Raw genomic sequence first — 13,194 nt, 5'->3', positions numbered from 1 at the left:
AGGGTTTTTTTTTTTTTTATTCATTCAGTCATTTTTTTTCAGTGGAGCATGTAGTTAATTTACATTTTAAGTAATTTTAGATAAATATGTACTTATGGCCATTTCAATTATTTTTATACTAAATTTATAAGTGGCTGGTCTAATGTCTTTATTATCTGTTTGCCTTTACTAGTGAGATTTCTTTTTATTTCATATATATTCTTATTTCTAGTTTTATTCTTTTCTTTTCAATTTAAAGAACCTTTAACATGTCTTATAATGCTGGTTTAGTGGTGATGAACTCCTTTAGCTTTTGCTTCTCTGCGGGCTCACTGGTACACAGGTCAGGCCCTCAGTGTGGTTGGCTGGTAGGCCCAACCCTGCTATTGCAGATGCAGTGCTGTGTGCTAGTGCCTACTGAGGCTGCCCACTGGGTGTGGCAGGGCAGGAGCCTCTTTAGAGGGGTGCTAGCCTGGGTGGGTCCTCAGGAAAATGCCAGGATGGGGTGAACAGTGTTGGAAAGGTTAATGGAGAGTGTTAGACATGGCGCCTGCTCCTGTCAAAACAGCTAGGTTAAAGAAAGGGGAGAAATGGCACCCATCAGCACCTATGACTCAAGAGAAAGTTCAGTGCATCTCTGTTCCTCCAGCATGCACCCTAAAATCAGTCAGTGTATGTAGGTTCTTTTCAAACTGCTACCTCTGTGCTGGGATTCAAAAATAGTGCAACCTGGGTTTCTTCAACTCGTTGGCTCTCTCAGACCTAAGCCCCACTAGTGTTCAATGCCAGATGTTATGGGAGTTCCTCTTCCTGGTGCAGGTCCCCCAGGCTAGGCCTTGGACCCCACACTCTTTGGGGACAACCTCTGCAGTTTTGTGATATCCCTCCCACTGTGTGAGTTACCACATGGGGAGTGTGGGGACAGGGTAGGTCCTGACTGGACTTAGTCTCTACACCTCCTACCCTTAGTCTCTACACCTCTACACCTTCGGTGTGGCTTTTTCTTTGTCCCTACTAGTAGAAAATCTGCTAGTTTTCAGGTTGTTATCAGAGATAGCTGTTCTATATGTAGTTGTAGTTGTGCTGTTAATGAGAGGCTGTGGGCTCAGGATATTCATATTCCATCATTTTGACTTTAAACAAGGAGCCTTGCTCTTGGCTGCCAATTTGGCTTGTCCATGAAAAGTTATTTCTTGTGGTTGGGTGCACTGCCCCCACAAAATATATGTGCTCATTGTGTTTGGAGAACAGAAAGGAGACTGGCTAGAACAGAAAGAAGAGTAATGATTTGAGATTAGGCAATTTGAACACTATAGGCAATGTTAAACTTTGTGAGTTTTATTTTAAGTGCAGTGGGAAGTGATAGATTTGTAGCACAGCAATAATGTGATCTGATTTGGATGCCTTTTTTAAGCTATTTCATTTTACTAGTTTTGTGAGGGTTTTATTAATAAGGTGGTAGGTATGACAGTTTTTAAACTTGGGTATTTGAGTAAGTAGACTGCTTGAAATCCATATTATTTACTTAATTTATACTGTTAGCACTAGCATCCTTGTTTTTATGTTTGTTTAATAATTGTCTACTTATAAGCAGGAACTTATAGGCAAGAACTCGTTTTTGTTTTTGTTTTTTTTCCAGTGAAGGTGGTGTTTTTAAGGCTCATCTCACTTTCCCAAAAGATTATCCCCTCCGGCCTCCCAAAATGAAATTCATTACAGAAATCTGGCACCCAAATGGTAAGTTACCTAGTTTTACTTTTACATTTACAAATGTGATGGTCTATCACTGAAGTTTTCAAGGTCATTAAGAAAGATGTAGTTCTCAATGAAATTGCTTTGGAATTTTTACACTAAGTTCACTGTTTTTTTTATGTGCATGGCTGTGCATTATTAGGTTCTTTAGATGAGAGGAGTAACAGATCATGTGAAAAAATAGCTTTATATTTATTTACTTAGTTTTCAGTTCTTTGAGTCTCATGATGTGGCTTATGATGTTCCAAACTACAGGCAGGTTTGGTGGGTGATAAGAGATTCAGCATCAGTAGAACTCTTACAATTGAAAACATTTTTTAAAATTGATTAATTTATTTTTAGAGAAAAGGGAAGGGGGGATCAAGCAAGGGAGAGGAACATCAACTTGCAAGAGAAACATTAATCAGCTGCCTCTTGAAGATCCCCAAATGGGGACCTGGCCGGCAACCCAGATGTGTGCCCTGACTGGGAATTGAACTGGCAACCTCTCAGTTTGCAGGCTAGTACTCAACCCACAGAGCCACACCAGTGAGGGTAAGGGCATAATTTCGAAGGCATTAAGTGACTCTTTGGCTATTACAAAAAGCACAGAAGTAATTAAACCTGGATTGTTTCGTTATATTTTTTCTTCTTAGCTCTTGGACCTTTTTATCTATATTCTTAGCTATAAAAAAAGGAATGCCCTACCTTCCTCATAAGGTGACAGAATGTCAAATGAAGTAAAATTCTGTATGCTTTAATTGGTGGAAAGCACCTAGTACTGCTGTTCATGAAATAGAGACATTGGTTGTTTTACCTAAGGAAGTGCTATCCTTTAAAATCTACTTTGTGAGCCAAAGGTTAAGCTAGATAAGTCATGTTTATTATATACAGTCTCCTTGAACTTGTTGCCTTGTTTTGTGTGAGCTTACAAGGATTTGTTTTCTAAGTATTTTGTAATCAGCTGTCTTTCTATTTTCTTCAAAGAATTTATTTATTCATTCATTCATTCATTTATTTTAGAGAAGGGGAGAGAAACATTGATTGGTTGCCTGTCACATGTCCCTCCTTCTGAGGACCAACCCCACAAGCCAGGCATGTGTCCTGACTGGGAATCAAATCTGTGACCTTTTGCTTTGCAGGACAGTGCCTAACCAGCTGAGCCACATCAGTCAGGGCTCAGCTGTCTTTTTATACTACTACATAACCTGCATTTTGTTTCTTAAAGTTAGGTTCTTCTGGTTGCAAGGAAGAAAACCTTTATTAGTTTAAACAAAAATCAGTAAGATAGTAATGGATTATTAATAAATTAAGGCATTATTGCATGGATAGGGAGTATGTATTACAACCCAAAGGCTTGAAAAACAGATGGGTCCTGTGAAAGACTAGAACTAGCAAATGGAAAACTACTGGGAACCGAGGGAACCTACCATATTTTATTGCACTTAAGATAGCAGTGATTACAAAAGGCACAGCTATTTTTGTTAGGAAGGAATAAAAACATTTCTCTAACAATTTAAGTAAGAAGGGAGAAAAATATCCTTTTACAATTTATTTGTGGGAGAATTCATTAACAATGATCCTACATTAAGTATGGATACACGAATTAATGACATTTCACCTCTTGTTTCTTTGAAATTTATTTTATTTATTCCTAGCCTTTTGTTGGCAGTTTCTCCTGCTTCATTTGAATTACTTGATGTGTAATAAGCAATCTCTTTACACCTACTTTAAAAGAAGACGTGATCCCTGGCTGGTATGGCTCAGTGGATTAAGCACCAGCCTGCAAACCAAAAGGTTGCCAGTTCCATTCCCAGTCAGGGCATAAGCCTGGGTTGTCGGCCAGGTCCCCAGTTGGGGGTGTGTGGGAGGTAGCCGATTGGTATGTCTCTTGCACATGAATGTTTCTCTCCCTCTCTTTCCTACTTCCTTCCCCTATCTAAAAGTAAATAAATGAAAATCTCCAAAAGAAGACGTGACAGAGCTGCTGACTGTTGCTGCACCAGACTAGCTGTATAATTCAGGACAGAGCCTCTTTGAGCCTTAGTTTCTCTGTGAGAATTAACTGACAGCACATATGTATGCAGTACCTGACACTTCTTTTCTGTTAAATAGCAGAAAATCTATTTTCTATCTGAGGATAGCAGTGGCCTAGGTAGTTTAAGAGGGTAACTGATGGTATGAGGTATGTGGGGTTTTTTTGTTTGTTTTTTTTTAAGATTGAAGAGACCTTTTTGTTTTGTAGGCCATAAAGCAGAAGGCATGAGAGAGTGAAATAATTAAGACTTGATTTGAGAGAGGAGATCCTTTGTGAAGAAAAGATAACTGAGGAGGAGATGGGGCAATGATGGAAAGTATAGGAAGAGTTAGACTAGGATAAGAGTGAAAAGTCATTTTGAAATAAGAATAAGAGGAAAAACGGGCATGTGACTATTTGCTAGGGACTGGAGATATAAAGATGATTGAGTTATGGTCTCTTTCTATAAGAATATTATGGCCTCTATAATGCAAAGGTGGACATGTGAACTTAATGGTGAAACAGAGAAATTACAGTGATGTTAGTTACAAGGTATTGGTAGCATAGAAGAGAAAGAGAATATGGTTCTTTTTTTTTTTTTCTGTTAGTGTACGCCTATGGTAATTTTTATTCCATTTATTTATTGGAAAATAAATTTTCCAATTTTTTATTCCATAAAACTCCAATTCCATAAAATTTATTCCATTCATTTGTCCAACAGTGTTTGGGTACCACTGCTCCCAATGAAAACATTTGTCATTTGGAAGGTTTTGTTTTAGGCCTTAAGCTCCTATGTAGTAATTACAATGTACACATGAGTTCCCAAAGAAAATCGGATTAAGTTCCAGAATTTGCTAGTCGCTTCTGAATCTTAGCCACTGTCTTGTATAAAATTTTTGCCAAGATTGTACATCCCCACCAAGGTGAGAGGGCTTTGTCCAGTTTGATATCTGCTCCTTCCCGGTTGGCTTTTCCGGCCACCGAACAGTAACACACACATATGTGCCAGTGTTCGTGACACATTGTTCTGTGACTGGATACTTAAATTTCAAATATACTTCAAAATTAGAATACACATTAAAATTTAAGCCCTCTTCCATTTAGGAGACTGTGCACCCACAAATAACTTAAAGTATAATCAAAAGCAAAAAAAAGGTAAAATTTTTATAAGAATATAACACACCATTAGGCTCTGTTTTAAAGCCTCAAACCAGGGAGGTGTCCAAAACCCAAAAATCAAAACGCACACTGAGCCTGCGAAGATACATGATGAAAACTGAACTCTAAAGGCAGGTTGCCAACTCCCTGCCTCTGGTTAAAACCAGGCCAGAGAACGAGTCAATTTAATGTATTTTCATTGTGATGATTATGGTACACAGTTTATCAGCAGCTTATTGTTTCAAGCTTCCTTTTTATAAGTATTGTTAACAAAGTGAACAATGTCAATGAGATAGATGCCAGGAATTTTTAATAATGCAGGCACTTGATGGATTTCAAGGCAACTGTCCAACCTCAACCCCGGCACTCCTCTTTCTCCCAGGAAGACCAGCCAAGAGTGTGTTTGCTCTGGAGGTCCCAGGGGAGGAGGATCCTATAGATTTTTCATCAGCCTTACAGGTGTGTTCTTTCAGGGCCATGGTCTGCACTGATTGGTCGGCTCCTGGTCAGGGACCTTTAGTTGATGCTGCTGGTCCTGAGGTTAGCCGTGGCATTGCTTGTCTGGTTTTGCTGCTTTTCTGGGCCTGGAGCATATCTCAGGAAAAGAAATAGAAGTCCGTGGCTCAGGTAGCTCCCAGTTCTTCCCAGTGTTCCGTGCTCGGCTGGTAGGCCTTCCTCGGTTCCCAACACCATCGATTGTGTTGCCAGGATCTCTAGCTAAAGCTGCGTGGTGGTTCTCTGCTAAAGCCACGTGGTGATTCTTTGCTAAAGCTGCATGGTGATTCTTCTTATGGCTGCAGGGGTGGCGGCAGGGGCGGGGGGGGGTGTCCCCTGTGCCAAAAGTGCATGGTCCTCCTTACATGGCTGCAGCCATGTGCTTCTCCGAGAATACGGTTCTTGAACAGAAATTCGAATATGTAAATACCTGCCTCGAACTTTGTTCTTTAGGCTGTGGGAACTCATTAAAGTTTTATAGGTTTATTGTGACTATATTTTCTTCTAAAAAGATTGTACTCATGAAGGAAAGTTGGAAGGGGAAGGCTGACGGATAGCCAGGAGGTTGATGAGGATTTTTTCAGTGGTTCCAGTAAGGGACAAAGTTTGAACTAAGAGCAGTGACAGGGAGGAAAATTTAGTTATTCTTACTTGTTGACTACCAGATATGGGTGGTAATGGAGAGGTAAGAATTTAGAATAGATGGACCATTTACAAAACAATTGTAGAATCAAAATCACAGTGAAATAACACATTATCTCACTGCAATGGGAAAAAGACAGGTAATAAACAAGCGTTGGGCCCTGGCTGTTGTGGCTCAGAGGACTGAGTGCTGGCCTGCGAACCAAAGGGTTGCTGGTTCCATTCCCAGTCAGGGCACATGCCTGGGTTGCAGGCTAGATGCACAGCAGAGGATGCAGGAGAGGCAGCCATGCATTGATGTTTCCCTCCCTCTCTTTCTCCCTCCCTTCTCCCCTCTAAAAATAAATTTTTAAAAAAGAAGAAACTTTTCAAAAAGAAATATTTAAAAAAAACAGGTGTTGTTGAGAATGTAGAGAAATTACAGCTTTCATACACTACTGGCAAGATTGTGAAATGGTGCTGCCACTTTGGAAAATAGTCTGGCACGCCCTCAAAAGGTTAAACATAGTTACTTTATAATCCAGCAATTCCATTCCTAGATAACCAAGAAACTTGAATATGCCCACACAATTCTTGTATGTGAATGTTCATAGCAGCATTAGACATAGCCAGAGAAGTAGAAACAACCCAAATGATTTTCAGTTTTTGAGTAGAAAAACAAAATGTAATGTCGATATAATGGTATGAGATACTGACACATGTTACAGTGTGGATGACATTGTTAAGCTTATGTTAAGTGAACAAAGCCAGTTACAAAAGATCACATAGTGTGTAATTCTGTTTACATGAAATGTTTAGTATAGGCAAGTCCATAGAGGTAGAAAGTACAAGAAAGTACATTAGTGGTTGCCTAGGGCCTGAGGAGTGGGGGAACATTGGGGAAACATGGGGAGTGATTGCTAATGTGTATAGAGTTTTTTTCTGGGGTGATGAATATGTTCTAAAATTGGTTATGGTGATGGTTGTACAATTCTGTAAACATACTATGAAGTATTAAATTCTGCACTTAAAATACATGGATTATATCTCAATAAGACTGTGATAAAAATTACTCTAGGGTAAAGGTTAGCTTTGTGTAGTTTAAATGCATTCAGTTTTTGATTTGTTGTCTTGAGATATACTCGCTATATATCCAGTTAGATAATTAGGTACTAGTCCAAGCAGTGAGCTCAGGGCCTTGGAAGTTATTAGCATCAAGATGACAGGTAATGTGTATAGCACAGTGTTGTGTTAATTACATTTCAGTAAAGCCAGGGGTGGCCGAGGAAGATGGGTAATGTTGTGATAGAACAAATGAATTAATTTACCCAGGGAAGAGATGATTATTGTGGGAGGTAAGGACAACATCAAAAGTCAGACCAAGGAAAAGGAAAACTAGAAAGTAAGTGAGAGAATAGCTCAGGAACTGAGGAAAAGAAGTGTATCACAGAAACCAAGGGAAGAAAATGTGTCCAGGAAGGTGTCCTCAACAGGGTCAGTTATTTTGGCCCAGAAGGGTTGACTTTAGAAGTACTCAGGAGAATATGTTCTCAGACTACTTTGTGAGAATAGTCATAGCATCCTGATAGGGGGCACAAGCCAGTTTCCAATAAGGAAAAGAGAGTACCCAAATAGTAAATAAATAGAGAAGATGAGAGTAAATTGGACTTTCATTAATTTTAGATGCACAACTTTAAGAAATAGATTGCTTGAGGGGTTTGTATGGTTCAGGTAGTTTAGTTTTAAGATGGAAGAAGAGATATGTTTTCTGTTCAGTAATTGATGCCCAGATTATTAGTTAGCTGTTTATGAGGAAATTGATTTAGAAATTTTCTTCACACCAAACAGCAAAGTGAGCTAAAACTCTAAATGGAATAAAAAGTTTCAAGTGATTAAAAAAATAGTAGTGAATATCAGTTGTTTGCTGGGTGTTGGGGATAAGAATTTTCTAGTTTCCAAAGCAATAAATATTGAAGGATTAAAAAGAGGAGTGTATCCCTGGCTGGTGTGGCTTAGTAGATTGAGTGCTGGCCTGCAAACCAAAGGGGCGTAGGTTCAGTTCCCAGTCAGGACACATACCTGGGTTGTGAGCCAGATCTCCAGTAGGGGGCACATGAGAGGCAACCACACATTGATGTTTCTCACCCTCTCTTTCTCTCTCCCTTTCCCTCTCTTTAAAAATAAATTAAAAATCTTTAAAAAAAGTGCAAAGAGAAATGGCAACTAAATGCAATATAGGATTCTTAAATGGATCTTGTGTAAGGTAATAAAGCCAGCTATAAAGGACATTATTGAAACATTGAAATGAAAAAGTAATAGACAAAAATTAAATGGGGAAAATTAAGCAGTTTAGCAAGTAAAAACTAAACACTGAGTACATAAATGAGTAAAGAATAAGAACAGACGTTTTATAGAAGAGGAAATTCATAGTTATTTTTTCACTCCTAACAGTTTTTTTATTCTTTCTTTCCTTTTGATGACTTTTCCTACTTTCCTTGCCTTTCAGTAAATTTTTTAAATTTTATTTTTCAATTACAGTTTATATGCAGTATTATTTTGTGTTAGTTTCAGGTATACAGCATGTATAGTTTCTATACATGAAAACTTTTCACCCCTCAAAAGCATTTAGAAAAGTTAAACTAGATTTCACCTATGAAATTTAAAAGTTATCAATAAAGAAAAATTTTCTGGCTGGCGTAGCTCAGTGGATTGAGCGCGGGCTATGAACCAAAGTGGCAGGTTCAATTCCCAGTCAGGGCACATGCCTGGGTTGCAGGCCATGGCCCCCAGCAACCGCACATTGATGTTTCGCTCTCTCTCTCTCCCTCTCCCTCTCTCTCTCTCTCTCTCTCTCTCTCTCTCTCTCTCTCCCTCTCCCTCTCCCTCTCCCTCTCCCTCTCCCTCTCCCTCTCCCTCTCCCTCTCCCTCTCCCTCTCTCTCTCTCTCTCTCTCTCTCTCTCTCTCTCTTTCTCCCTCCTTTCCCTCTCTAAAAATAAATAAATAAAATATTTTAAAAAAAGAAAAATCTTAATTTTGAGTGAACAGGCAATGGGAACTGTTAACCTCAGGTATTGCTGATGGCAATATACATTTTTAAATGTAATTGGTCAACAGATATTAGACCTAAAAACCTCTCATTCTAAAAAATTTAATTATGTTTAAAATGAAATGTCACAAGGTAAAAATTTGAAGACACTAGATAATGATGATCATTTCTAAAAAAGGAAAATAATCTTAAATCGATTCTCTGATAGAATTCTGTACAAACATTTAATATCATGTTTTCAAATAAAATGAGTTGGACAAAATCCTTATGTAATGAGTAAAGAAAGCATCTTAATACTGTATAAGCATTTTATGTTGAACTTATAATGCTGTTACAAATTTTGTTATTCTTGCCTCTTGATCTACTTATTCCATTTTTGTTAATAGATTTTACTAGGAGGTAGGGGTGGTTAGAGAAGAAGACCCTTAATTATAGAAAAGTTGATTTACAAGACAGTGAAGGCACGAACTTAGTCTGTCACATGCACTGCCTTATCTTCTTACGTTCAGTAGGTGCCTTGCATACACATGCATTCAAGAACTATTTGTCATAGAGCAAGGAATACATATAAACTTTGATTTTGGTTACCCAGAGTTTATAACATCAGGGAAATGTTTAAGTTATGAGATGAAAAATGAGCTTTAAAATTATACCTATCAAAATTCGTGCCCTGACAGGTGTGGTTCAGTGGATTGAGTGCCAACCTCCTGAAAGGTCATCGGTTTGATTCCCAGTCAGGGCATATGCCTGGGTTTGCTGGCCAGGTCCCTGGTTTGGGGCATGCAGGAGTCAACCAATCTATGTATCTCTCACACAATGGTGTTTCTCCCTCTCTCTCCCTTCCTTCCCTTCTCTCTAAAAATAAATTAATAATCTAAAAACAAATTGTTAGACTTGAGGTAAAAAGTTAGGATTGAAATATACATAGATATCACCATTGATTATTTATGGGATTTTGAAATTTTGTTGAAAAACATTTTTACATACATTTAAAAAAAATTTTGTCTCTTCTGATATTTCCACAGTTTCAATATTTCCACAGTTAGTATGCTTTCTTTTGCTGTGGAGAAAATTACGCTATAATATATTAGTGAGCCCTGACTAGTGTGGCTCATTTGGTTAGGCATTGTCCCTCAAAGTGAAGTGTCACTGGTTCAATTCCCAGTCAGGGCACATGCCTAAGTTATGGGTTTGGTCCCCGATTGCAGGTGCACACAGGAGGCAAGAGCAATGTTTCTTATTGATGTTGCTCTCTCTTCTTCTCTCTCCCTTTCCCTCTCTCTAAAACTAAATAAATAAAATCCTTTTTTAAAAAAGACTAGTGGTCCTGGCTGGTGTGGCTTAGTGGATTAAGTGCCAGCTTGCGAACCAAAGGGTCGCCAGTTTGATTCCTGCTGAAGGCACATGCCTGGGTTGCAGGCCATATTCCCAGCAGGGGGCACATGAGAGGCAACCACACATTGTTGTTTCTCTCCTTCTCTTTCTCCCTCCCTTCCCCTCTGTCTAAAAAATAAAATAAATAAAATCTTAAAAGATATAAAACTGATTACTGGCGGAGGCACGTGCCCTAACCAGGAATCGAACCAGTGACCCTTTGGTTCTCAGGCCAGCACTCAATCTACTGAGCCACACCAGCCAGGGCACATTAGTGAATTTTTTATAGGTTTATTAATTTAAATGAGTTAGTAGAGTTGATGAATTTTCACTGGCAATATGGCATGTTTCTTGTATGAATCTGAGTATGCTCCTTTCCCCGAAAATAATTTTGCCATTATTTGATTTAAAAAGTACATTATGGTGGTACTTTTTTTTTCCCCCTTAGATAAATCTTTGGACCTTTAACTGTTACTCATTTAAATTAGTAAGTTAGTGGAGAAACTAGGAAATCATTACATGAAAACTCATTTCTGGTGTCTGGATCATATACTTTCTACAAATAAAGAATAGTTCAGTAGTTGCCATTTATTAATTTCATTGTACAGTAAGCCCTCACTTAACATCATCAATAGGTTCTGCACCTTTAAGCTAAATGACAGATAACAAATCCAGTTCTCCCATGGGCAAATTAATTAAAAGAAGACTTAATTTTCTATGGCATTTCATCTATGTTATAAAGAAAGAACATTGAACAAAACCTTATTGCTATATTTACTACATGTAAATGCTAGACAACATCTACATGCTAGGTATCTTGAAGTTTTGCCCAATTGAAAAAGATAGCTTACATTCTATTGGATTAGTCAGATGGATCCTATTTGGTAAAATCTGTGGCCTTACTAGAAGGTTAACAGGTTCTGTTTTGGAAATTAACTTCTGTTTATATTCATTGTTTTATACAGGTACTGTGGGAATCAGGACCACATCGATAATAGATGTCTTATGTATAACCAAATTATTTCAAATATTTTAAACAGAACTGTTTTTTTCTAATTTTGCAGTTGATAAAAATGGTGATGTATGCATTTCTATTCTTCATGAGCCTGGTGAAGATAAATATGGCTATGAAAAACCAGAGGAGCGCTGGCTCCCCATTCACACCGTGGAAACCATCATGATTAGTGTTATTTCTATGCTGGCAGACCCTAATGGAGACTCACCTGCTAATGTTGATGCTGCGGTAAGGGTCACGTGCATATCTTTCCTCCTCTTAAAACTCAGTGAGAAGTATAGTATCTTTGTATGTCTATCTGTGTGTGTCTACATATCTATTTGTATCCATTTATTTATTTTCTACATCTATACTATACAAAAATAAGTTACAGAGACAACTAAGCATCATCCTAAATACTTGAACATGCATCTTTTAAGAAGAAGGACAACATCTGACATGTCACACCTAAGAAAATTTGATATCAAGTCCATATTATTACTCCCAAGTTTTAATTGTTAAAACTTTCAGATCTATAAAAAAGTTTCATTAGTTAAATAAAAATTCTTATATCCTTCACCTAGATTCACTAATTTCAGAGATTTTACTTTCTTGTTCTTTTTGCCAAACTGTTTGAGAATGCTTTACAGATATCCTAACTCTTCATATTTGAATACTTTAGCATATATCTCCAAAGAACATATACGCATAATACAAGTCTGTCACTGATGTAGTACTATTATTACTGAATATATGTATGTAGCCCATACTCAGATTTCTCCATTATTGTCCTTTATTGCTGCCTTTTTTGGTTAGTATTGAAAATCCAGACTCTCAGAACCCACATTGTATTTTATATTCATATTATATTTTGTTTTATTAGTCTTCTTTTATAGTCTTAGTTCATTAGCCTTCTATCTTCTTTGAAGAACCTTTCTTTCCCCTCATTCTTGGAACTTTTCTTAGTGTATATGAAATGAAAGCAAGATGATTAAATTCATGTTTTTTTCTTGGGTTACTTCAAACCTATATAAAAATTGGGTGAGATCTTATATGTAGAAAAACACTACATAGATAACCCCTATTCATATCTATGGCTTTGAAGTTTTACATTTAGTAATCAGATGGAAGTAAAAACTGGTAGAACACTATTCTAATTTTCTATTCAGTCAAGTGTAAGTTCAAACTATGTAAGAGGCAGTAAGAGAGAGAGGTAAAAGCCACTTTAAAAAAATCCTGTAGAAGCATTTTGAGAGAGAAGTAGTTAGTGTTTCATCCTCAACTATCTGCTCTTTTTAGTAAGATTGGAATTGACAAGTTGAATTTCAGTCTTCAAGAAAGAGAAATTAAGAACAAATAAATACTTGACCGTGTGAATGGGGAAAAATTACTACCTCTTTGAAACAGCTGAGTCCTGAAATAACAGAACCTAGTGAAAAAGTAGTCATTCTCTTGATGCTAAACATTTTCATAAGGGTAGAAATAGGCCTCAGTATAAAGCTGAAGTATGTGGTGGTGGGTAGGTGGTGGGTAGGGCAGGAGAGAGTAATGGGAGAGAGTAAATGGGGACAACTGTAATTGAACAACAATAAAAATATATAAAAAAATAAAGCTGAAGTATGCAAACTTGACTTCACAGACTGTGCAAAATCTATCCCATTTTTTTTTCTCAAAACCCACTGCTGCTTTTTCTGATTTAACCAGTTAGCTGTTTCATATTTAAACTATAGGTTTCTTGTAAACAGTTATGTTTACCTTTCTTACTTGCTTTCTTTGTCT

At 37.5% G+C, this 13,194-nt stretch overlaps 1 protein-coding gene across 2 annotated transcripts in view; it reads left to right on the top strand.

Annotated features, from left to right (window-relative positions):
* UBE2G1 (ubiquitin conjugating enzyme E2 G1) overlaps positions 1-13,194 on the top strand; it is a 111,301-nt gene that overhangs the window by 84,349 nt on the left and 13,758 nt on the right. For both annotated transcript variants that reach the window (XR_006783990.1, XM_045824474.1), the window contains exons 3-4: positions 1,619-1,716; positions 11,486-11,664. Coding sequence is in view for 1 of the 2 variants with exons in the window: in XM_045824474.1 (XP_045680430.1) it covers positions 1,619-1,716; positions 11,486-11,664 (277 nt within the window). In the remaining variant the exon portion in view is untranslated. The remainder of the gene's footprint in view (positions 1-1,618; positions 1,717-11,485; positions 11,665-13,194) is intronic.

This window comes from Phyllostomus hastatus, unplaced genomic scaffold (genome assembly GCF_019186645.2).
Source record: "Phyllostomus hastatus isolate PE091 unplaced genomic scaffold, TTU_PhHast_1.1 phas_scaffold_55, whole genome shotgun sequence".
NCBI classification, from domain to species: domain Eukaryota; kingdom Metazoa; phylum Chordata; class Mammalia; order Chiroptera; family Phyllostomidae; genus Phyllostomus; species Phyllostomus hastatus.
Note: the sequence above shows the minus strand (reverse complement) of the source record. Positions and strands in the feature narration are given on the sequence as shown.